At 36.6% G+C, this 24,260-nt stretch overlaps 1 protein-coding gene across 10 annotated transcripts in view; it reads left to right on the forward strand.

Moving 5' to 3' along the window:
• Positions 1 to 24,260, forward strand: part of LOC114494998 (muscular LMNA interacting protein) — a 235,055-nt gene that overhangs the window by 166,439 nt on the left and 44,356 nt on the right. For all 10 annotated transcript variants that reach the window (XM_036024247.1, XM_036024249.1, XM_036024253.1 and 7 more), the window contains one exon: positions 13,162 to 13,293. In XM_036024247.1, coding sequence (XP_035880140.1) covers positions 13,162 to 13,293 — 132 coding nt within the window. The remainder of the gene's footprint in view (positions 1 to 13,161; positions 13,294 to 24,260) is intronic.

Below are 24,260 nucleotides of genomic sequence, written 5' to 3' on the forward strand. Positions count from 1 at the left end.
TTCAATTTGCATAGTAATACAGAGTGTATACATAAAGCTCATCAATCATTGTCAGGCAGAAATGATCAAACAATAGATAACATATAAAGAACTCTGAAGGCCTATTTTAAGTCAGAGTCAGATAGCTAAAGGGCCATAAAACTTTCAGGAAAAAACTCACTTCCTGCTTGATCCCTTATTATTTAAATTAGCAAAGTAGGTTTTATAGGATTTTAAGCATTTTTTCTTAGGCCTGATCACCCTAGGGAACCTGCCCTTTCCAGCACAGGGCGGCACCCACCTCCAGCATTGTTTCAGGCTTAAGCCAGGCAGGGGAAGTAAGGCAGCCAAGAGATTAGGAGACTTCTTGCAGACAGAATGAGGACTCAGGCTATGTCAAAGCCCAGGGGTGAGGGTCCATCACCCCCTTTTTCTATAGCCCCCCAAGTTCTTCCCTGGGACCCCCTATGATCATGTCTGTCTTAGATCGTCCCTCCCTTGAGGAATCTTACCCATCATGGGATAACCAATCAAGAATTGGGGTCCAGGCAGGGTGATGTAAAAGAAGCAGAGCGGCACCTCTGCCAGGGAGATAAGCTTTGTCTCCTTAGTAGCTTATGATCCCAAGGTGCTCACTCAGCCTTAGCCTTGCAGGGGATTATAGCTCCTGAAACCAGGCAGGGAAGTTCCCAACATTTGCCATAATGAATTCTCTTCAGGATTAAGTTCTGAATAAATTAATAAATGAGAATGCTTTTGAAAAATAAAACTATATACATATATACACACATATGCTTATAACACATACATGTATAGATGCCATATGACTGGTAATTCTGATGATACATATTGGTTTTTGTTCATATGTGTGTATTATATATATGTATTTGTGGAGCACAGAAAAACAAAATTACTGGGAATATGTGATAGATTATAATTAAATTACATAAGTAAATGTTGTATGTTTTATATAGAATAAGTAGTTAAAATTATTTGGCTCTTATTTTAGGCAGGAAATGTAATAAACTGGTTGAAGTGAAAATGTATGATAAAATGCTGTGGCAGCAAAGCCTCATAAAGAAGCCATTTTGTTTTTGAGAATTGGCTTTTTAAGAATATATCACTTTTTCATAATTATTTTTTCCAGTGAAATGGAAAACTTATTCCTCTAAATTTTAAAAAACTTTTTTTCTTGAATTTTTCAAAATTGTTGTTCAAGTACAGTTGTCTCCATTTTCCCCCCACCCCGGTCATCCCCACCTCCCACCCTTGATCCTACTTGCTTTTGTCTATGTGTCCTTTATACATGTTTCTGAAAACCCTTCCCCTTCCCCCTCAACTATCCCCTCCCCCTCCCCTGTGGCTACTGTTAGTTTGTTCTTTATTTCTATGTCTCTAGTTATATTTTGCTTGTTTGTTTGTTTTGTTTAGATTCCACTTATAGGTGATAATATGGTATGTGTCTTTCACTGCCTGGCTTACTTTATTTAGCATAATGCTCTTCAGTTCCATGCACGCTTCTTTACATTGCCATTGTGCCAATTAAACATTGGAAGAAAAAAATATATGACCTGGCCCTTACTCTTAAAATATGTTTATTCTTTGCTCTGGAAGCCAAATTATTTAGTAGTGAGCTCAGGGAGAATAATTTGGGGGCTCTTATGAAACTAATTCACCAATCTCTGCGTCAGTTTCTCTTTTTCTGTTAAATAATATCACAGGACATCAAGACTGAAAAGAAACTGAGAGTCAAGGGTCTTGGAAATACCTGTCTAGAAAATGGGGGTTGGTATAACTCCTCTGTCAGCCTCAAGGGGTTACTGTAAGGCTCCCCTAGGATAGTATGTGAAGCTGCCACTGCCCCCTGTCCAGATGGGAGGCATTATTATTGACACAAAATCTCTAAAATATTAACTCTGAGATAATATGAGAGACCATTTTTATAGGCCAAAACATAGACCCACAGCTTTTAAATATATTATCTAAGATCAGTGTTAGTGGTCATCCTTGCTCTGTGTAACTTTCAAAAGGAATTGTTATGGATTTTAGGTAATTTGAGGGGAATATGAAGAAGTTGGGGAACTGGGTCTCTATGGAAGTGTGACATTCATTTGGACATCTGTGTCGGGCCTGCAGAGGTGTGACCCTTTACTGATGAGAACACTGAGCAGGGTCAGTCTGTACGGTGTAGAGGCTTTTCACCTGTGGGTAGTATGCCCCTAGTATAACAAAGCGAGCAAAGGAAAGGAGAATCTAGGTTGAAACTTCACAAGGTTTCCTAATTCCTGAGCTGAGTTATCACAATATTAACAGAGGCTGGTGGGATGTCTCTTCTCTGGATAAGAGAACAGGTGGGGCCTTGGTTAGTGTGGCACAGTCATTTGAGCACTGGCCTGCAAACCAAAAGGTGGCATGTTTGATTCCCTGTCAGGGCACATACCTAGGTTGCGGGCCAGGTCCTCAATTGGGGGTGTGTGTGATGGAACCAGTCTCTCTCACACACTGTTTCTCTCCCTCTCTTTCTCTCTTCCTTCTTCTCTCTCTAAAAATAAATAAATAAAATCTTAAAAAATAAAAGAAAACAGTGGGGTGCTACAAGATGGGAAAGTGCCAGCCTTTTTCCTTGGAGGTAGGTAGGGGAGTGTGGTTTAGGTGGCATTTGACTTTTGCTTTTGAAATTTCATGCCATTGTAAAATGTTCATTGTTTTCCACAATGGAATACTGAATCTAGAGAGTACAAAACAATAGATTTAAAAAATAAGACACATGGCTCTATACAGGTAAAAGCAAATACAGTTTCCTGGAACACTATAAAGAAGAGTGCTTAAACTTGCAGGTATTTCGTTCTGGGTTCTGAATGCCAGCTGATGTGTCCTGTTTTAGCGCTGCATGACTCATCCTTCTGAGGGCTCTTGAAGTCTCCGTTGTTCAGAAAATGTGGCCCTGAAAGCTTTTGTGTAGAACTGATGTCTTCTTCAAGCTTAAAAGCAGTTTGTCCTTGACCAGTTTTTCTTGACATGACATATTTAAGTGCTACAGCATTTATCAGATACGCCTCCTTGGGTCTGAGTCATGCTATTGTCTTTTCTCTAACCATTGAAATATTTCAATTTGGCCGATCTGTGTTGTGTACATTCCACAAAATGTTTCTTAAGTCCTGGTATGTGTTTTTTAATTATTGAAATCTTTTGGATGTTTACTTTCATACAACTACCACAGTAATTATAATTTTTTATTTTGGAAAAAAACAGGTCAAGTAGAAATTGTTATGTATCCATTTAGTATCACTTAGTATTAACACTGTATCCTAAATGTGAACATAGAAAAACATTTTCTTTTCAGATTCTTTTTATGCTGCTTTTTTTTTCTTAACAAAGTTCTGTTCAGCATGTTATCCTATTAGATTCTCATGACAGAAATTGTCGTTTTTATTGTTCTGATGGAAAAAAATAAACTGAGTGCAGATACCTGTAATGCCATTTCAACTGTCCTGCAGCTGACGGGCACTGTAACATCCTGTTTCTCGGCTGCTCCTGTTGCTGTTGTCTTTTTTTCTAATCTTAAAAACTGTAGTGTTTTGACATTTGAGATAGTTCTCTGAGGGGAAAAATAAAGGTTAAGAATTTGCTTCAAGTATGTAGTATTGTTTTTTTGGAAAAAGAATCAGAACCAAAAAACGTTTATTATTTAAATGAGTAAATCAGCTGTATAGTTTAGAGAGATGCTTTTGTCAGCAGTCTTGACTGGTAAAATGTTTTTGAGTTTCTATGAGCTTGTTGCCACAGACACTCTTTAAAAAATAAATAAATAACACTAGAAAATAAAGACAAGACTGAAGAAACAGGTGAAAACAACTATGGCACTTTAACAGACTCTTTGGATCTGATTGGTAGGTCCTAGGCAGGCTCATAGAATTTTCTATTTTTTTGTTTTATTACATTTTTTGCTGTTTTATGATATATCTTATTTCATCAAAAGGGTAAAAATAAGCCCTTGAAAACTGGGACCACCACCTCCTCACGAATGTCTTAGAGCGTACTCCTGTAGTCAAAGGCAATTAAAAACATCAGAGCTAGTTGAAGTTACTAATTTAAGAAAGATCTTGCTCTAAGAAGCCATTATTTTAAAATACTAGTAATGGATTTTCTAGGTCAGTACTGGCAGTTAATTTTCAACTTTGGTCTTTAGCCAGAGGCAGTACCAACTTGTCATAGAATATGATTCTGAGTTCCGAGTTCTGGACAGAAACAGTGTCTATTTTTACAGTGCCCTGAGTAGCAATGTTGAAGTTTAAGTGTATACGTGATGAGTTATAAACATGATGAATAGCAGGCCATTAAAACCTGCCCACAGGCCCTGGGGACTTTACGTACTCTAGCTCTCCAACTTCATCTCCCTCAAGACTAACAATAGAGTTAGATATGATCTCCTGAGTTCCACCTCACTTTTGAATTCTCAAAAAAGATGGCAGTACTATTTTTTAGTTTTCAGTTTTATTGTTTATTACCAGAAGCAAACGGGGGACACAAGAAAACTTTTTTTTTAATGGAGAGGCTTAAATTTTATAAAGTCCCTACAGAAATGCTATCTGGCCTTGACTTCCTATATCCATCAGAGATGATAACTCCAGCCTTTTATCTCTGAGAGTTGAGTCACTAATCCACTTCCCTTCTTCTGGTTCTCTGTTGGTGAAAGGCATTGTGGATTTTCTGTCTTGCAGTTTACTTTTCCTAGGTCATACAGTAATCAAAAATTCAATTCAGGAAAAATCATGGGACGCCTCCATGTTTGAGGCCTCTATTGGATTATTGCCAGTATACAGGGCTTCTGCCTGTCAGTTAATTTACCCATTCTTTAAATATTCATTTAGTGTCTCCTCAGTGTCATGTGTGTGGTTCTAGGTGTTGGAGATACAAAAATGAACACAACAATGATCTCTAGCCTCACAGAACTCACACTCTAGTGGAGAAAGCAAGACAATAAATGTGAACTGGTGTCAGATTTTGGTAAGTACTTTGGTAAAAAATAAGGCAGGAAAGGGAAAGAGGTAGGGATTGCAATCCTGGGAAGGGAGAAAAGAGTTCCAGACAAAGCAAAGAACATGTGCAAACTCCCAGAGGAGAGACTGGCACAGTGTATGGTGGAGTGGAGAGAGTGAAGGAGTGGGAGGGGCAGTAGCAGGAGACTAGATTGGAAAGGCGGAGCTGGTTGGGGAGAGAAAAGATTAGGTCATATAGCACTTTGTAGGCTTTTACTCTAAGTGAAAAGGTGAAGCATTGAGAGGAGTGACGTGACTTGGCTTACACTGTTATTGTTCCGTGGTTTACTCAATTGGATTATCAGCCCTGTGAGAACAAGGGCTATGAGGGGGGAACAAAAAGAAACCCAGAATTATATTCTGGAGGGCAATCCCCTTGTAGTACAGGCTTCTCCCACTAGGTGAGTGTTCTAGGAACCCATCTGTATCAGTGTACCAGCTGGTGTTGTTGTGAGAGGCTGCATTTGGCTTCAGTGAATTTTTTTTGAAGACTCAATACATTTGCTCATTTCATGATGGGTGACTACCAGTGCACCTACCTATGTCATACTGCATGCTGTGTCCAGCAGTTTTTGGCATGACCAAAAATGGCATGACTCCCATGTCCCACCTTCCCAATAAACCCAGTCTCACCCCAAGTAACTTGTTTTTGTTTCCCTGGATGAAAAAAGTCTTCAAAGGAAATGTCTTGCTGATGTGGAAGATGTGAAACAAAAAACAACAGAAACACTAACAGGCATCAAAACTGACATGTTCAAAAACTTTTGAACAGTGGAAAAAATGTCTCAATAGGTGCATTGCATCAAATGGAGAGTACTTTGAAGTTTAAACATTCAAGAATAAATACACAACTTTTTAATAAATAAATTCTGGTATTTTGGGGGTCTCCCTTTGTATATCTACATGTCTGTAGACACTACAGTTTCTGACACAGGCTAACTTCCAAGTGAGAAAATGGCTCTAGACAACATCTAATAGAGGTATGCTTAAAAGCTCCAGGATGATAGTGGTTTTGTTTTCAAAGCACTTCTAAAATCATACATCCAAGGTAAATCAGTTTTCAGTGGGTTCATCAAAATGAATTGAAATTTGCCGTTTGGAGAGCTTTCTCATTTTTCCTTCCATGCGTTTTGTGCTGACTGTGGAATTATTACCTGTTTTTATTTCTTCACTTAGGCTGGAAAGAAAAACATGGAGATGCTATAAGAATGATATTTGTATTTGTAAGTTTTGAGCCTCACTCTTCCATGGATTCTATAGCAGGTAGAAATGAAAGAAGGGCCTCTTTGGGCTAGTTTTGTTGTAATATTGCTTGAAAACAACAACCTTGTAGTAGTTCACCTTTATAGACTCTTCTAACTTAATTCACATTATTTTCTTTGTTTTTATTTGGACACAGACTTAGTAAATTAGATTTGCCCGGATTAGAGAACCAAAGTCTATTTGAACTGGGAAGATATTAAGGGCCTATGAGCAAAGCTGCACTGTAGATAGGAGATTACTAAAGGATAGTCTGTTTTTAAGCCTCTGCTTCGGTCTGGAGGCAGAAGTTCAAGGTTAAACAGATGTCTCTGGAATGGCAGACAAAGGAAGGCCTGTCTTTAGGTGGGCAGCATGATATTTTAATGGGATGGGTTCTAGTTGGGTGCCTATAATTTTAATGTGCACATGAATCACCCAGGGATTTTGTTCAAAGGCAGATTCTGATTCAGTAGATCTGAGGTAGGGCCCCAGCTTTGGCACCTCTAACAGGTTCTGAGGGGATGCAGATACTGCTGGTCTCTAGCCCCCTTTCTTAGTGGCAAAGTAGTAGCAGACATCTCACTTGGAGAGAACCATTAGTTTACTTGTGTTAGTCTTCAGCAAATGTGGGTTACATGACATTGAGGAGCAAAATATAGGAAGAGCAGAAAGGAAGTTAATTAATATTCTAACAGAACCTTATGTGTACTGGCAACACCACCAGCTGCATCTTATGTACTCTTTTATAGACTTTCTAAGAGGCACTTTGGTAACTTTGGTTGAAAGATGGATTGAATAGCAGAAACAAGCCTTATGCAATAACTGTGTGGTGTGATTCCTGAGGAGGCAGGAGTGTAAATAATAAAATGTGTCATTACTCACTACTAAAAGACCTAATCATGAGTTAGAATTATAAACCTTTTGCAGAAAGTCCAGACAGGTTGAATGGCTTTTTCAAGGTCATACAGTTGATTAACACTATTGCAAAACATAAAATCTATGTCCTCAATGCTATCTTCCCCCCAGTATCATGCTGCTTCTTGGGAGTGGATTTTTAACCAAGTCAAGGGAGATATCAGTATAAATTTTGATGTCTTGGCCACATAAACTCTAGAGTTCTGTAGGAGGTGGAGTGTGCAGGGTGTGAACGTGTGCACAGAAGAAGGAAGGATGTATGAATTTGTATATCGAGCAGGAAACATCAGGTCCTACAGTATCCAAGAATATTCATTTGGCAGGAATGTCAGCTTTCTTTCCATTACAGAGAAGAAAAACTGGATTTAGGAAGACTATAAAAAGAAAAGTAAAATGATATAGAATGAGGAAACAATGGCCAGAATCAAGGATGTGACAATCATTAATGAATGGACATAGAAAGTTATAGAGAGATAGGTGTTTAAAAATTACTTTTTTAAATTATATTTTATTGATATACTATTACAGTTGTCCAATTTTCCCCACTCCACCCAGTACCACCCTCTCACTTAGGCATTCCCCACACCACTGTTCATATCCATGACTCATGTATATAATATCTTTAGCTACTCCATTTCCCATAGTGTACTTTACATCCACATGGATAATCTGTAACTACTTATTTGTATTTCTTAATCCTCTCAGTCTTCATCCATTCCCTCACACTCCCCTTCTATCTGGCAATCAGCAAACACTTTCTATATCCATGATTCTGTCTCTGTTCTTGTTTGCTTAGTTTGTTTTTTTAGATTCAATTGTTGATAGATATATATTTGTGCCATTTTCTTACTCATAGTTTTGCTCTTTTTCCTTAAATAAGTCCCTTTAACATCTCATGTAATAATGGATTGGTGATGATGAACTCCTTTAGTTTTTCTTGTCTGGGAAACTCTTTATCAGCTCTTTGATTCTAAATGATATCGTTGCTGGGTAGAGCAATCTTGGCTGTAGGGCCCTGCTTTTCATGACTGAATATTTCTTGCCAGTCCCTTCTAGTCTGTAAAGTTCCTTTTGAGAAATCAGCTGACAGTCTTATGGGAACTCCCCTGTAGTTAACTAACTGTTTTTCTCTTGCAGCTTTTAATATTCTCTCTTCATCTTTAAACTTTGACATTTTAATTATGATGTGGTTTGGAGTGGGCTTCTTTACATCCATCTTGTCTGGGACTCTGTGCTTCCTGGACTTGCATGTCTATTTCCTTTACCATATTAGGAAAGTTTTCTTTCATTATTTTTTAAAAATAGATTTCTAATTTCTTGCTCTTTCTGTACTCCTTCTAGCACCCCTGTGATGTGAATGTTGGAATGCTTGAACTTGTCCCAGAGGCTGCTTACACTATTCTCATTTTTTAAAATTCTTTTTTCTTGTTCTCATTGGTTGTTTTTTGCTTCCTTATGTTCCAAATCATTGAATGGATTCTCAGTTTCATCCACTCTACTAATTGTTCTTCATGTTCTACTTGAAATAAAGAACAATATAAATTATTCTTTATTTCAATTAGTATATCCTTCATTTCTGCCTAGATTTTTTATATATTGTTGAAGTACTTTCTGAGTTCCTTGAGCATCCTTATAACCAGTATATTGAACTCTGCATCTGATAGATTTCTTATCTCCATTTCATTTAGCTCTTTTTCTGGAGTTTTGATCTGTTCTTTCATTTGGACCATGTTTCTTTGTCTCCTTATTTTGGCAACTCCTCTGTTATTTCTGTGTATTAGGTAGAGTTGCTTTGACTCCCTGTGTTGATAGCATGGTCTAATGTAGTAGGTATCCTGTAGGGTCCATTAACACCCTATCACCCTAGCTGAGTAATTGAGGTGCACCCTTTGGGTGGTCTGAGTATACCTTCCTCTTGTAGTTGAGCTTTGATTGCTGTTGGCAGGTCAATGGGAGGGATTTACCCAAGCCAGCTGGGTATAAGGACTGGATGTGACTGCTGACCACCAACCTCCACCCTCTGTGGAGGATCAGCTGTGTGTGGGCAGAGTGGTGGTGCTTCTACCTGGTTTGTAACTGTCCACTGTGTGCCCAGGCCATGCAGTTTTACAGGTAGTGCAGGCCAAGGTCTGCCCCCAGCTGTGTTTTGCCTGGGGCCACTGTGACTTGGCTCTAAAATGATCTGAGATGGTTGCTACTTTTGCTGGGCTTGTAGTTCTCAGGTGAAGCCAATGGAAGAATCTAGGCTGGCTGCTGCTAGTGTCAGGCCTGCAACAACTTAGCAAGAGGTATGGGGTCTGGGGGCTCACTGAGATAAGCTGTTGCTTGTTTGAAAGAATTTAGGAAGTTGTGAAGCATGAGCCAAGACCTATCATTTATATGAAAAAGTCTCTGTTAACACTTTGGTGGGCCCATAATTTGGGTGGGATGGAATCTCAGGGAATCTCCCAGGCAAGGCAAATTGTGTTAGTTAGGTTGATGAAGTCTCAGGTATAGTACCCACCAGCTGACCCTGTGGCTCTGTGGGGTTGGGTTCAGAAAAGGGACAATGGCATCCATCCACCCTTCTATCTGGGAGAAAGCTGTCTCCCAGCTCCAGCCTTGGTGCCAGATACTTCAGTACCTCTCTATATGTCACTGGTGTCTTTCAAGCTGCTACTCCAGTGCTGGAGCTTAGAGGGAGTGAGTATGAGTAAGTTCTGTGTGTGAGTTGTTTAAGAGAAACTATTGAGACTCCAGCAGTTGCTTCTACCAACTCAATCCCTACTGTTTTTTTTCAGCCAGAAATCATGGGATCTTAACTTCCTGGCACTGAAACCCTGGGCTGGGGTCTGGTATGGGGCTGGGAATCCTTGCTTCCAATATAGCCCTCTTGAATTTTTATCTACCATATGTGGATGTGGGACCAGCCTGTTCCATGTCTCTTCATCTCCTACCAATTTGGATGGATGTGTTTTTTTTTAATTTCGTAGTTGTCAGACTTCCATTCAACTTTATTTCTGATTGTTCTGAGTGATGATTGTTCTATAATTTAGCTGTAATTTAGATGTGGTTGTGTGAGGAGATGAGCCATGTTTACCTATGCCACCATCTTTAATAATTTAAATTTCTGTCTATGCTCTCTCAACCTCTTTCTGAGGGCATAGGTGTAATCAAAATCATGGACTTGATAATCAGATCACACCTGGATTTAATCTCGATGACTTTATGTACGAGTATTAACGGCATGATTTGGCATGGAACTTACCTTCTCTAAGCCTTTCACAGGCCTATTGTATATCAGGAATCAATGAGATAATCTATCTAAAACATTGCATCTGGATCTGTGGGTGAAAGACAATGTAATTGGCTGTACTTGAGTCCTCAAAAATTTTGAGCTGGTTTCAAAAAATGTGGAATGATGTGAGCAAGGTGCAGAGGCTACCAAGTACATGGTTATGGAAGTGAATGAGGTTCAGAATTGGGCCACCAGGATTCTATTTCCAATTGGACTAAAGAGTGAGAGGAAGTTGGTTATGGAGGATTTGGTTCAAGGTTATAGGGTGGGAAGTATGAACAATGTCGAAGACAAGCTATATCCAGTCTTCTTTTGCCTAGAATTGGCCTTCATGTCTATGAAATACTGACTGCTGAGTGACAACTAGTTAAGGTGCAGAAGAAAATTAGGACTAGAGAAAAGAGGTGGCCCTGCCTTGGTAGCTCAGCTGGTTAGTGTGTCTGCCTGATATGCTAAGATTGCAGGTTCAATCTCTGATCAGGGCATATACAAGAAGTAACCAATAAATGTATAAATAAGTGAAACTTCAGGCAGACCAAGATTGTGGACAGAGTCCAAGAAGAGAACATGTGGAAAATCTGGTAAAGTAGGAGAAATAGGTAGAGAATCATTATCAAGTTGTCAGACAACCATGAAGTCCAGGAAATTCATGGGAACTAATGAGTACAAAGGCTGGTAGAGAAACAAAAATGAAGCATCAGGTACATGATATTCAACCAACCAGAAGGTCCTTTTCTGGTCTCACCTGGAACATGATGATCCCAAGACAAATGATCTGAGTGAAAGGCTCCAGGCCAGGATAACCCCCAAATTCTGCCTGCTAGGAGCACAGCGACCGGTGGTCATGATTTTTAGCAGAGGGATTCTCTTAACATATTGAGTGCTCCGGAGACATTCCTTCTCTCTGCTTTCATCTTCATGCATACCGCCAACAAGTTCAGCTTCTAAAGCTCAATGATGATTTTAGAATCTGTTAGGCTGTGAGTACTGGTGTTATTGTATTGTCTTCCTGCCTCACAAAGAAGTGGGAAAGAAGGAGAAGGCACAGGAATAGGAACAGAAAGAAGGAGAAATGAAATAGGAAGTACAGTTGACAGGAAATCTGGGCAACGTAGGATCATGACTCAGATATTGGGGGAGATATCAGGTGCCTGGGCTGTGTTGTTCTGTTGAGTTTATTTGAGGGATATTGTTCGCTCATGTATACTCAACTGTGTGACTTCATTCACAGTTGGATGTTACTTGCTCATTTTCCCCCCTTGAAAGAAATTAGGGTTTCTTAAGTGGGAGATATTTCTCAGCCTGAGGAAGAGAGAGACTTTTCCCCATCTGTATTTCCCCAGTTGGGGTACACACACACACACACACACACACATACACACACACCCCAACTGGGAGAATATTGATTGAAAAAAGTATTGCAGATCAACATTTACTCAAGACTCAAAATATTTCGGGTGGTTTATATAGCAGAGAGATAGATGTACTCCCTTAAGGCTTAAGTTGTGCACATCAACTTTGATTGAGGAGAGCTAATTTACTCTTTTCCAAAAGAAAATGGGGTTGAGAAGTATGATTACAGCAAAGTGCCTAAACAGAAAAAGTGTCACAATTTTTTATTGACTTTTTGTTTGGGATATTTTTGCTAACTTATCAATTATTTTTGACATTTTACAGTGTAACAAGATTTTGGTTTTTGTAAAACATCATTTTGAAATTGCCCCAAACTAGATTTCTCTCTCTTCCATCAAACTGACATTGGGTACAACTTTATGAATCTTGAATGATTGGTCTGTTAGCTAAAAGTCTTTTAATGGCAAATTACAGAAATAAACTTGACTTTGAAAAAAAAGGGAGTCTAGTGTATAAGAATAGGAAAGTCTTAGGGAGGCTCAGTGCAAGAAATGTAGGTGGGCCCTTGGAACGTTTTGAAATTCATTCTGGAAAGCCCTCAAATGCCTATCTGCTCTCTGGGCTGTCTCTTCATGAACTTTTGTTTATCATTCTTGACCTCATCTGATCTATTTTATGGTAGATTAAGGTTTCCCCATAGCTTCCAAATTGATATATAATAATTTCAATCTCCCAGTGTCCACAGAGCAGTTTAAATACTTACTCCACATTCTTGGGAGAGAAAATCTATTTGCTACTCACTGCTCACCCACATAGATTAGAAGGCCACCCCTGGTTTCATCATATATGGTATGAACATGGTTTCTTGGATGCCTAGCTCTGTGGACTTGGAGACATGAAGGTGGGAGGCACTTTCAAGAAAAGAGAAGTTGTTATGGGCTTGATGAATGTGCCAAATTTCATCTGTTCTCCCATGCCCTGAATGAGAATACTACCTGGCGCTGAGTGTGCTCTCAGTAAATATTTGTCTAGTGAAATGATTATTGACTGAATGCACTGGTAAGGATATACAAAAACATGTTTGGTTAGATACATGAAGAAGTTTGTGCATTTTGAACATCATGATAGTAAATCTTTGTGCGTTGGTTGCTGTAACAGTTAACTGAAAACTAAAGTTACATTAGTTCAAATCATTTGATTTCTAGGCTGTTTTTTCTGAATTTGAAAAGACATTTAAAAAATTTTTAAATTATAAATTTTTGTGAAAACATTTGGATGACTTAATAATACACATATTTATTTATTTTAATAATGTTTGTCTCTCTATTTAAAAAAAATTTTTGGATGTTCATGAAGACTAAACCTGGAGTAATTCGCCCGGTACCTGTAAAATCCAAAATATTACTGAGAAAAGAGGAGGAGGAAGCCTATGAACCCAACCCTTTCAGTAAATACCTGGAAGATAACAGTGACCTTTTTTCTGAGCAGGTGAGTAAATATGTGTGAACAAATCTTTGATATTTTGACAAATGGCTATATATAATATAAGATGGTTCTGTGAATATACTCTGTACAAGAAAAAGTTCATTTAATTGGAGTATCCTTAGTAATAAAAAAGGTCAAATTTTGCATGATAAAAATAAATTCTTATGTGTTTTCAGGATGATATTTTGAAGTATTAAATGTATTCTTTTCTCCTAAAAGTGTTCTACCTACTGCACATATCATTCTGGTAAGCAAGACATTACTCTCTACGAAGACATCATAAAGTCACTGGTTGGATGTATCATATAGGTGTTCAATTCTTATTTCTAAAATCCTGTTTCTGTTTGAAGAGATGTAATATTTTAGACTTGGTTTATTAGTACAGTTGACAAAAGATTTACTGTTTCAATTCATATTAATATGTGAGGGACGATGTGATCCCCTACATTGAGCAGTACTAGTTAGAAGATAGGGCCTCGTGTTATTTAAGGCTTCGTTGTTCATTTGGTTTATGTGTGAAATGGGTATACTATCTTCCAACAGTATATCCTATATGTTGGAGGAGGTGTAATGCAAGGTTGTCAATGGTGCTTTGTTAGATATTTGGGAAAAATATAAAGTATACATTATATAATATAATACTTCAAAGATTATTTCAAACACAAACTTTATGTATTTGTTCATCTTATTAAAATGCAACAAGTAGGCATGGGTTATATATTTTACATCTTAAACATTACATGAGTAAACAACGTAAGCCATCCAAAAGTCTTTCTACATACAGCTAGAGCACGTAAGATCACCACACTTGATAATCTGTAATAAAATAGTGTCATAAAGGAATATAAGCTCTTTTTAAGTTTAAGTTTGAAAATATAGCTAACAATATTTTTGAAACTATAAATGACATCTATCTATACATATGAAATGTAAGGAGTATCTTATCTTCCACATATTAGCTTATAACACTCAACAAGTTGTTTCTTCTCTCTAGTTTCAGTTTCTTACTATATAAAATGAGGCATTTAGATCAGGTACTTTTAAAGGTCCTTCAAATTCCAAAATTTGGATTATTTAAAATCTAAGGGTAACTCTGACTGTGTCTGAAGGTCATAGGTACCCCTGAAAAAGTTCAGTAGAAATACTTTCTCATGATTAGTTATAGTTTTTAACTTATAAAGTGGAAAAAATTTTATTAATAAAATGAAAATACTTTCTGTTTATTTATATATACTTTGTGAAGGCTGACATTATTTTAATAAATTAACATTTTTAGAAAGCACTGATAACATTGAAAATGATAGAAGAAATTAGTTGCATTTAGTGGCATACAATAGAGTTCTCAATTTAAATTAAATACAGAAATCTTATTGATACATAGGGTTGTTCTTATCTAATTCCACACATAACAGAAATGGGAATTCCTATTAGAAAGGCATATTTCTATTATCAACAAAACACATTATAAATCTATTGCTTGCATGACACTAACATTTTAGAGGTCCAGTGTGACATTTTAGATAGTATAGGGTCATTATAAAAACTTTATAAGAGTAATTTATTCTTATATGACAAATGTGTCAATAGTTAAAATAAACTTTACTTATGACCCATGTAGCCTACATTCTTCAAGATATGATCTAATGCTGTAATATAATAATTTTACTTTTGTATTATAATTTAAATTTTGTACATTTTACTTTAAACAAAATTCTGTGTAGAATATCAAGTTAATCTACTTGATCAAAATTTGATGTCCTCTAAATGATAAATTTCATTTTCAAGTGTAGGAAATCCTTGTTATTAAAAGGACTTACCATTTTTCCTTTGCTTTTCCTGACTATACAGCAAGTTTAAAGCTCTGTTTATATGCAACATAAAGCTATGTGTTTCCAGGAACTTTGTTGAACATTTCAGCTCTTTTGCAAATATTAAGGTGCTGCAGATATAATCTTATTTATGTTTTCTTTCAACCAATTTATTCTGTGTGTATCCCAATTTCTGTGTGGAGCATAGGAAGTAATAGGAGTCTGCAGACTGTTGGAATTGAAAACACTTCAGCATACTACTTAAACGTGAATGCCAAACATTCCCTGCCCTTTTTTGTTGACCATTCATGCAAGGAGAAATTACGATGGACCCTTGGGGTCACTGCATACCAGGAAACTGCATGTACTCTCAGTTTGCCTCTTTATATCGAACTTCAATTACCATCTCATTGCATATGGAGGCAGAATCTGCAATGGAGGCATATAACAAAGATAGCTCACAAGTGTAGATATTTAGATCTACTTAAAAAATAAATTGAGTTATAACAATTTATAATCTCAGTATTGCTACTTCATGAACACTTTAATAGAAGAGAGCGTACTCAAATTCAGTTCTAGTCGCTGTTGTGTCCTTGTCTGCTACCCCAGCGTAAATTGAATGGTTCCAAACTCAGTTGCTATCACCCACCCATGTAATGGAAAATTCTTTAGCCAGAATGTTGGGCCAAATTGAAGCAGCTCACATTCACTAATCTGCCTTGTACTGGGACAGTTCCACATGACAGGAGTTGTTGGATGAGACTATTAAATCAATAAATTTCCCCCAGTAGCTTCACTGCCATAAAACATGATTTCAAAACTCTCTGTTGCAAAACATCAGACACTAAAGATGATGAGACAAGACAGAAATGTATTTACTGTTGCTTAAGAAGGTACACTGGGGCAGCCTTTTGAACTGATAATGAACTGAAAATTTGTCCGGAGTTAGCCTGTGAGTACTAAAAGGAAAGTTTGAAACCACATGCACAATCAAATAATTGAGACTCACTAATTAACAACTTTCACATCAAAATGGCATAGGCCAGAAGCCTCATTTTGAGTTAGACTGATTTTTTTAAACAAAACCTCTTCATAATGAAATTTCCGCTTTTCTGAAATTACCTTTAAATCCATTACTGTATCATTTTGTGGTTCTGTTGAGTTTTTATGAAATATCCTCACTCCCCCCATATGGATTTAAAAGTATGAAGTGCTTTGAAGCATAGCTCTATTGATAATGCAATCAATTCATTGATATAAATGAAGATGCTAAAGGCCCCAGTGGTTTTTAGTTTGTCTGACTACTTGTGAGTTTGCAAATGTATTGGTTAACTTCTGGTCATTTAATGTATCTGGTTACATAAAGGTTGATTTCTTCAGTGAATACACTCAGTTTAATATAAAAAGAAGTTGCTACCATCAGTTATATAAAATATTCTCTAATTCTTTATAAATTATTAATTTAACTCATGACATTAGATATGTCATTTTCTTCTTAAAGCCCTAGAATAATGTATAAAAAACAGTTTAGGACAAAATTAAAGGAGGAATATTGTCATTTTATGTCATTTTCCTAGAACTGTTTTTTTAATGGGAAATAATGATTCCTAGTACATATGCCTCTTAAATTTCATTATTCTTTGAACTTGCTTCTCAATAGGGAAAATAATATGTTGATGTGTGAAAATGACTATTTAGCAAATTTTCTCCACAGCACTTCACAGAGAACATAAAAGATAAATATAGGGAATTTTCTTTGTTGTATTTCTTTTATTATTTCTTTCTTTCCTGATTTTTCTTGGCCATACAACTTGCTTCTCTTATTTACCAAACTCTCTCTGGTTGACATTGAACTTTGATGATTATGTGGGAGACTTTCAGATATCTATCTAATGATTGGTCAAGTTATATTTCTACCATGATCTTCACTTTCACTTCTTCATGTCACCCACATGTTAATGTTAGGGCAGATACCTCTTTCATAAGGTGAAACTGACAATATTGCCTTAATCCTGAATGACTTCTGGCTTTGCCACAAATTGCTAGTTTTTCAACATTTGTTTGTCAATCAAGAAGGCTCATTATCTTTTGTAATGAAATATTTCTTTTATTAAGAAATATTTTTCAGATTAAAATGTTTAATTTGTTTAGGTCTAGAGATGATTAAGTGGTCTGCTCAATTGCTTTAAGGGGGAGAGAACTGAAATTGCTTGTTGTGTATCATTTCTTTTAAAAGAGTTAAGATCAGAGATCTGGCTTCTCCAGCTTTTACCAAGTTGGTTTTGTTTACTCAAGTAATAAAATCCATGTGGGTTGTTCTTTTGTCCTTCTCCCTCCCTCGCTCCCTCCTATTGTTCCTTCCTCCCTTCCTTCCTCCAGATGTAATGGGTAATAGACAACCTACCATAAACAACTTAAGTACTATATGTACTAGATATTCTATCATCAATACAATAAAATATTTTTCTAGTTATATATATATGTATATATATATTTTAAATTGTCTTATGGAGACAATATTTGCTTTTTCCTCTAGGATATAATTAGATAGGATCACTTCTTGAAACTTGTGCTTTCATATTTCCCTTTTTTAAGGCTTTACCTTTGCTTTGACCTTGTGTATGTACCAAGATTGGATAATTGTAACTGAAGGACTGTAATTTTCTGTTGTTTCTACATTGCTAAAGGATACTACTTTTTTGTCCCTCTTCCCTTGCTTTATGTAGGTTAAAGAATCTTAAAGACCTATTTACTATTTCTATCATAATATATACAATTACATAATAATTCTAATAATTAAGCAACTGAATCTAATAATTGGTTAAGCTCTGAAACATTGGTTGCTTAACAAATATTTGGTGACTTTGTAGTGTCTGACTATGTATACCCTATGTATTTCCCAATCTACTGGGAAACACTGACAATCTGAAAGGTTTTTGTGTCTGCATTCTTTTACATTTTCTTAACCCATGATGTCACCCTATGTCTTTAAGAGAGATGGCCATTGCCATATTAAGAACCTATTATGGGAAGTATACTCCAGTTTTAAAATAAGGCCTTAACAGCATAGAATTAAAACCTTAATGTTGGTTTCATCAGAAAAATAATAAACAACCATTAAAATGTCAATAGAGAGAAGGTAGCTGTGCAAAAAGAATTTTGAGTGATACCTAAAGTAAATGTTATTTAGATATTAGAAGGTTAATTTTATTTGTTTGCAAGAAAAAATATGCATTCTTATGTTTGGCTTCACAGGAGTCTCTATTCCAAAACTTCACCCTTGAACCTTGAGTCAGGGTCAGTTTGGGAATAGAACTGTAGATGGTAACAATCACATGTGTTTGGCATGCTTTTGTGTTATGGTGTGTAAGACCATTTGGGTAAAACTAGTGCCCTTCTCCCAGGACACTGTCTACAGATTTTTCCCCTCCTGCACTACACAGTTTCAGTTCCACAAGTGCCTTACAATGATTTGAAGGACAGTTATTAATAAGTGTCCATAGGCAATACAGTCAGAATGAAGGGCTTGTCATTTAATTTGCTCTACTGAACACTTTCTTTGACTCACGAGTAGAATCAAGGTAGAGTGCCGAGGAGGACATAGTAAAAACTGGATGCATTACTTGAATATATGTGCTAAGGTTGATGTGTTTGGAACACATATTGTAATCTCTGATTATGGGAGAGGTTGTTACATATTTTACAGTGTGAGCAAAATAGACTTTGAATGATGACAGATGGAAAGGTCACATCTAGGTACATACGTTTGAAGATGAGTTCTATGAAGAGAATTAGGAACCTTCTTTATCTCTCTGTGATCCAAGATAAAATAGCCTGAAGTTGGATATTCAGGCAGAGAAAATGAATCCAAATAAGAAGAATAACCAAAAGACTGACAGGACACAATGAGGCAGAGAACTAAAAGTGGTAAATAAGCTGTTTTCGAATTTCCTTAAAAAACAACGACAACAAAAAACCCAAAGAAACCTTTAGAAGTTTAGCCTGTAGAAAACTGAAACCAGGCTGGTGAAGGAGGTCATTTAAAATAAATATCATATGAAAAAAAGAAAACAAATTAAAGAATGTATTTTTCTTTATTTCAAAGGCTACACACAATGGAAGCTCTGTAGTTGATTTGTAAATTCAAAATCAGTGATTCCTTATGGACAGGAGAGTTGTAGGGTTTTAGAACTTTTCAAAGCAATGTTCTAATCTCCAAGTGCAACCTCCTAAGTGAAATTTAATCTATTGTAGGGCAGCCATCCAAATGTCAATTTGTCTTATGGATCTTTAGATCCTTAACATTTTTAAAATCTTACTTTCCCTTGAAAATAGAAAACTACATTTGGTAAGAAAATAAACAACTAACCAGGAACTGGATTGTCAGTTATCTCTGTGTAGCAGAGTTCAGAGGCTTAGCAAATAAATACACCTGCTCACATGAAAACAAGTATATATGATATTTGCTCCATTGGGTAAGTTCAGAAAAAATAGATGTGTTTTTCTCAATCTCTGCCCAAGTGGTTCCAAGAAGTGTTAGACTGTCATGAATTGCTTTGGTCAAAGGACTGACCCTTTACAGGGTATTATTGTAGGGTCAGGTTAGTTTCACCTTCCCATTTTAGAGCCTGTATTCGGGCAGGATCTAATGACCTTATTTCCTTTTGTTGTGTAATTGAACCAAAGGGAAACTAGGGCGGCTTGGTTTTACATAAAGAGCTCTGCAATGTGGGTTCTACTCAGTGTATTCACACAACCTGAACTTTACTGATGGAGTCAGGGGATTGGACTAGACCAGTGGTTCTCACCCAGGCTGACTTTGCCCAAGACATTGTGGTCGTCATGACTAAGAAGGTTGGTGCTACAGGTATCTAGTAGGTAAGAGGCCAGGAAGGCTGCTCATATCCTACAATGCACAGGATAGTTTTCTCCCCACAGCACCCCCCCAAAAATTATGCTGCCCAGAATGTCAACAGAGAAACTCCTGGAATGGACCATCTCCTGGCTGCCTTTCAGCTCCAGGAATACTATGACTAATGAAGCTAAATACTGTCCCTGCCAGCAGCATTTTATTCAATTAGCATTGATTAAATGCCTTCTTTTTGTGTTTAAACTAAAAACTTTTCCCTATTTGATTTACACAGAGGAGATAAGTAAGCCTCCATTTAAAGAACTTCCCACATTCCATGTAGCCTCTACTCAAAATGATAGCCCTGTTTGATAAGGGATATATACTGGGTCTGGCAGCAGTAACAACAGTTTAGTGTGGTTGGTAGGCTACTAAATGTCTCACATGAGATGGACAGCAATTTGAACATTTCGTCTACAATGTCATATAGTGTGCTTGAGTGTGATATGCTATGTTGCAGAATTCCATGCCTACTATTTTGAAATAAAAAGATTTTAATGTAATAAAAAGGGGTGTTATTTGTGCTGGACCCTGTATTTTCATTGCCTCTGAATATTTCAGCAAAACTGTGGCTTCTCCATCTTTCTAGATTTTCTCCCTTCTTCTTGTATTTTCCGCAGTTGTTGGGTGTCAGGGCAGTCAACTAGAATAGAAATTTTTAAAAGCTAGGCAGTCTATATAAGAGCTCTTAACATGTGTAGCGTTTGATTAAGTCATTCCTGATACAGGACCTTATTATACATCTGCAAAATGAGGATGTTGTATCTTTTCACATCAAAGTACTTTTGATGGTGACTTCTTACACTGAAATTCTGTGTTTATATATTTAAATATTATTGAAACCTTCATGATATTTTACATCCTTAGGTGATCCCCCAAAAAATAGAAGAAGAAAAAAATTGCAACAATTACTTAAGATATAAATTTGGAGAGATGGAAAGTCTTAATCTACTATTTAAGTCAACATCACGATAAATAGTACCCATCCCTGTAAAGTTTGCTATGATATTTTTTTCTTTATGGATTGCACAGTTTTAGGTAGTGAATCTTCTTTTATTTTGACTTTTTTCTTTCTTTAAAAATCACTTCCTATTTATTTCCTCTTTGTAGAATATTGAGGAATCATTGATATATTACCACTATTTCCCTTTGAATAATTTTTCTTGAACTAAAACTGGGGGAGGAGAAAGAATTTCTTTTCAAAATTAAATATGTGTTTGCCCTGGCTGGTGTGGCTCAGTGGTTGAGTGTTGGCCTGTGAATCAAAAGGTCGCCAGTTCAATTCCCAGCCAGGGCACCTGCCTGGATCTTGGGCCAGGTCCCCAGTAGGGAGTGTATGAGAGACAACCCAAAAATTGATATTTCTCTCCCTCTCTTTCTCCATCCCTTCCCCTCTCTAGAAATAAATAAATAAAATCTTTAAAAAAACACAAAATTAAATGTGTGTCTGTTTATATAAGATACACATATTTAACAGGCTTTTTTAAGGGCTGTGATATTTGCTACTTAAATTACTCTTTGTCTTTTTTTTTTGCATTGGCAAATATGGCAACTATTTTTGCTGCAAATACCCTAAATAGGGAGACTATTCCCTCTATTCTTAGCATTTAACGTTTAATGTGTGTGCCAGGCTCTGAGATAGCTATGGATGACTCCACAGGAAATAGGGCAGATAGTCTCTGCCCCACCCACTCCATGGAGCTTAGATTCTAGTAGGTTCTAAATATTCTGAACCTTGGTTTCTGTTTCTTTTCTGCTGCTCTTAATCTTTTCCTGCAGACCTCAGTAATTCTTCACTGGAAACTGTCCCCCTCACACTCAATCTGTGTACTTCATGTCCTGGTCCCCTGGTTCTCTAATCTATGAAGGTACCCTCTCCCAGCTGCTGGTTACTTGAGCTTTTGGCTTTCCTGCAAAGAAGAGAAACACGATGATAGAATGCATCATGATCTGGGGAAGATCAACACCACACTTAATTTTATCCTAGAAAAATGGGGCTACTAATCTCATTTTAATGGTACCCATATTAATACCGATTTGTGGGTAAATGAAACAGTCAGTACTTCTAAATAGTCACTAAATGAATAGTGAAAAGACCCCAGACACTTTAAATAGAATGCTTATTTTAAATATTAATTGTTACAATTTCCTTTGGAGTCACTGTAATTTTGGAAGCAAGAGGTTGACTTCTTCCTAAAGGTCACCAAATACGTTCTCTTTCCTCCTCACCATTATGAAGAATCACAGATGCCTATTTTGTGTGTTACTTTCTGACTTCTTCAATATAAATTACTCCTCTCCACCAAACACATCTAGGGCAGCAATGCAGGACAAGAAGGAATTAAACTATATATACAGAAAAACATAAAACGGCATTTTAACCCTCTAGGGCCCATTGTGATTGATGATAAAATATTTTGTTTATTTTCCCTTGAGTGTGTCTCTTTTAAATATCTTTGCATTTATTTATGTCATCTGCTCTGTGAAACTTGCTGTAAGACAACCACAAATTTTAAGCACTAAATAATCCAAGCTTAGCTCCAAAATTATATTTTAATCATTTAAAAACTTTTTTGTATAGGGGATTTGAAATGGCTAAGCATATGCTATCTTTTTTCATGCCTCACAGATTCACATTTTTTGGTTAAAATTAGGATTCAAAATAGATTGTGTTGCTTGAAGTATGTCTGTTTTTAAAATGCATATGGATTCTTCAAAATTAGGGCTGATGAGCAAGAAGTTATGCCATATGTTCAAAATTGGGACACCTAATTTATCTTGGCTTGATCTTAACGAAATGTAGATTATTAGAATCTCTTGGTAATTTGGGGTTTCTGTGATGGCATCTGTAAAATGTTGGTATGTCTTTGACAGAAGGAGTCACTCACTCTGTAAGAAGTGCATTGAAACTGTTCTTGACTTTATGAACAGGATGTTCTTTTAAGTTACAACTATAGCAGAAATTCTGTACTTCAGATTTTCAATAGTTAGATACTGTAGGCTGGGAAGAAAAGCTGAAAAGAAGTGCTTTATTTAAAAATAAGTGTTTTACCAAAGAGGTGAGAAGAGAGAGAGGATGGAGTTAAACACTCCAGTCATCTCATGCAGTGGTGCTCTGAGTTCCGGAGGAGGCACAGGGACAGTGAGAGCACAAAGAAAGTGCATTTTTACCCTTCATTTCCAAACCACAGGGAAGGAGGTAACTTTAAAATACCAGGATGCAACAAAAGAGCCTCAGGTGTACAGACTTTAGTAAAAAGAGCCCATAGTACTTTAAAATGTCCTTTGTTGGTGTGGCAATGAAAACAGTGTTTGAAGATAAACAGTGTGACTTGAGGACTGAGGAGTAAATGGACTTTTGCTAGAGTGATGAATGCATTGAATATGGCTGTGACATTAATTTTCTGATGTCTCTGTCAATATTTAATGCTGCAGTGCCCATAATTCCTTAATCAACAGAGCTAAATTCATTTATCCACTGCATATTTGTCTGCTAATTTTTCTAATGAGCAAAGATATTTGCTTCATGTGTTCTTATGTTCTTGAAATTGTGCCAGAATGACACTATAAATCAATCAAAATAAAAATCAAGCTCCTAAGTAAAGCTCATTTTATTTTGAGAAATTTATTCTCTAAGTATTTTTATATTTAGGAGATAATTCTTAAGTGAAAGAATTTAAAGCACTTTGTCAGAAATATGTCAGAAATAACTGTTACGTCTCTCACTGGTAGAAACATGTACAAAACAATTTTATGATCCTTGTCCTTCCCTCAAAACTAGAACATTAAAAGATTCATTTATTGAATACTAAAGCAGTGTAGAAAGTTGTTCATTTTTCAGGAATAATTTAGAAGAGTGATCTCCAAAGTAAAACATACCAGCCTTGAGATAATTCATTGGGGTGGAGGTGGGGTGCAGGTCTGATAAAGATTTTGTTAGTTTTATTTTTAAACCTACAACAGGGTCACAAACTTTGGCCTGATGCACCTCCTGTTCCTATAAATATATATTGTTTTTTGGCACATAGCCACACCTATTCTTTATGTATTGTCTAAGGTTGCTTTCATGCTACTATAGTAGGAGCAACTGTGACAGAACATATGGTGTGAAAAGCCTACAATATATGCTAACTGTTCCTTTATGGAAAATGTTGGCCAGCTCCTGACCTAAAAGCGTAAGAAAGAATTTAAACTTTGTTGTATTATATGGGTTTACATTGGTCTTCTTGGTGGTTCTGAATGCTAAACAGTCG

This window comes from Phyllostomus discolor, chromosome 4, assembly GCF_004126475.2.
Source record: "Phyllostomus discolor isolate MPI-MPIP mPhyDis1 chromosome 4, mPhyDis1.pri.v3, whole genome shotgun sequence".
Classification (NCBI taxonomy): domain Eukaryota; kingdom Metazoa; phylum Chordata; class Mammalia; order Chiroptera; family Phyllostomidae; genus Phyllostomus; species Phyllostomus discolor.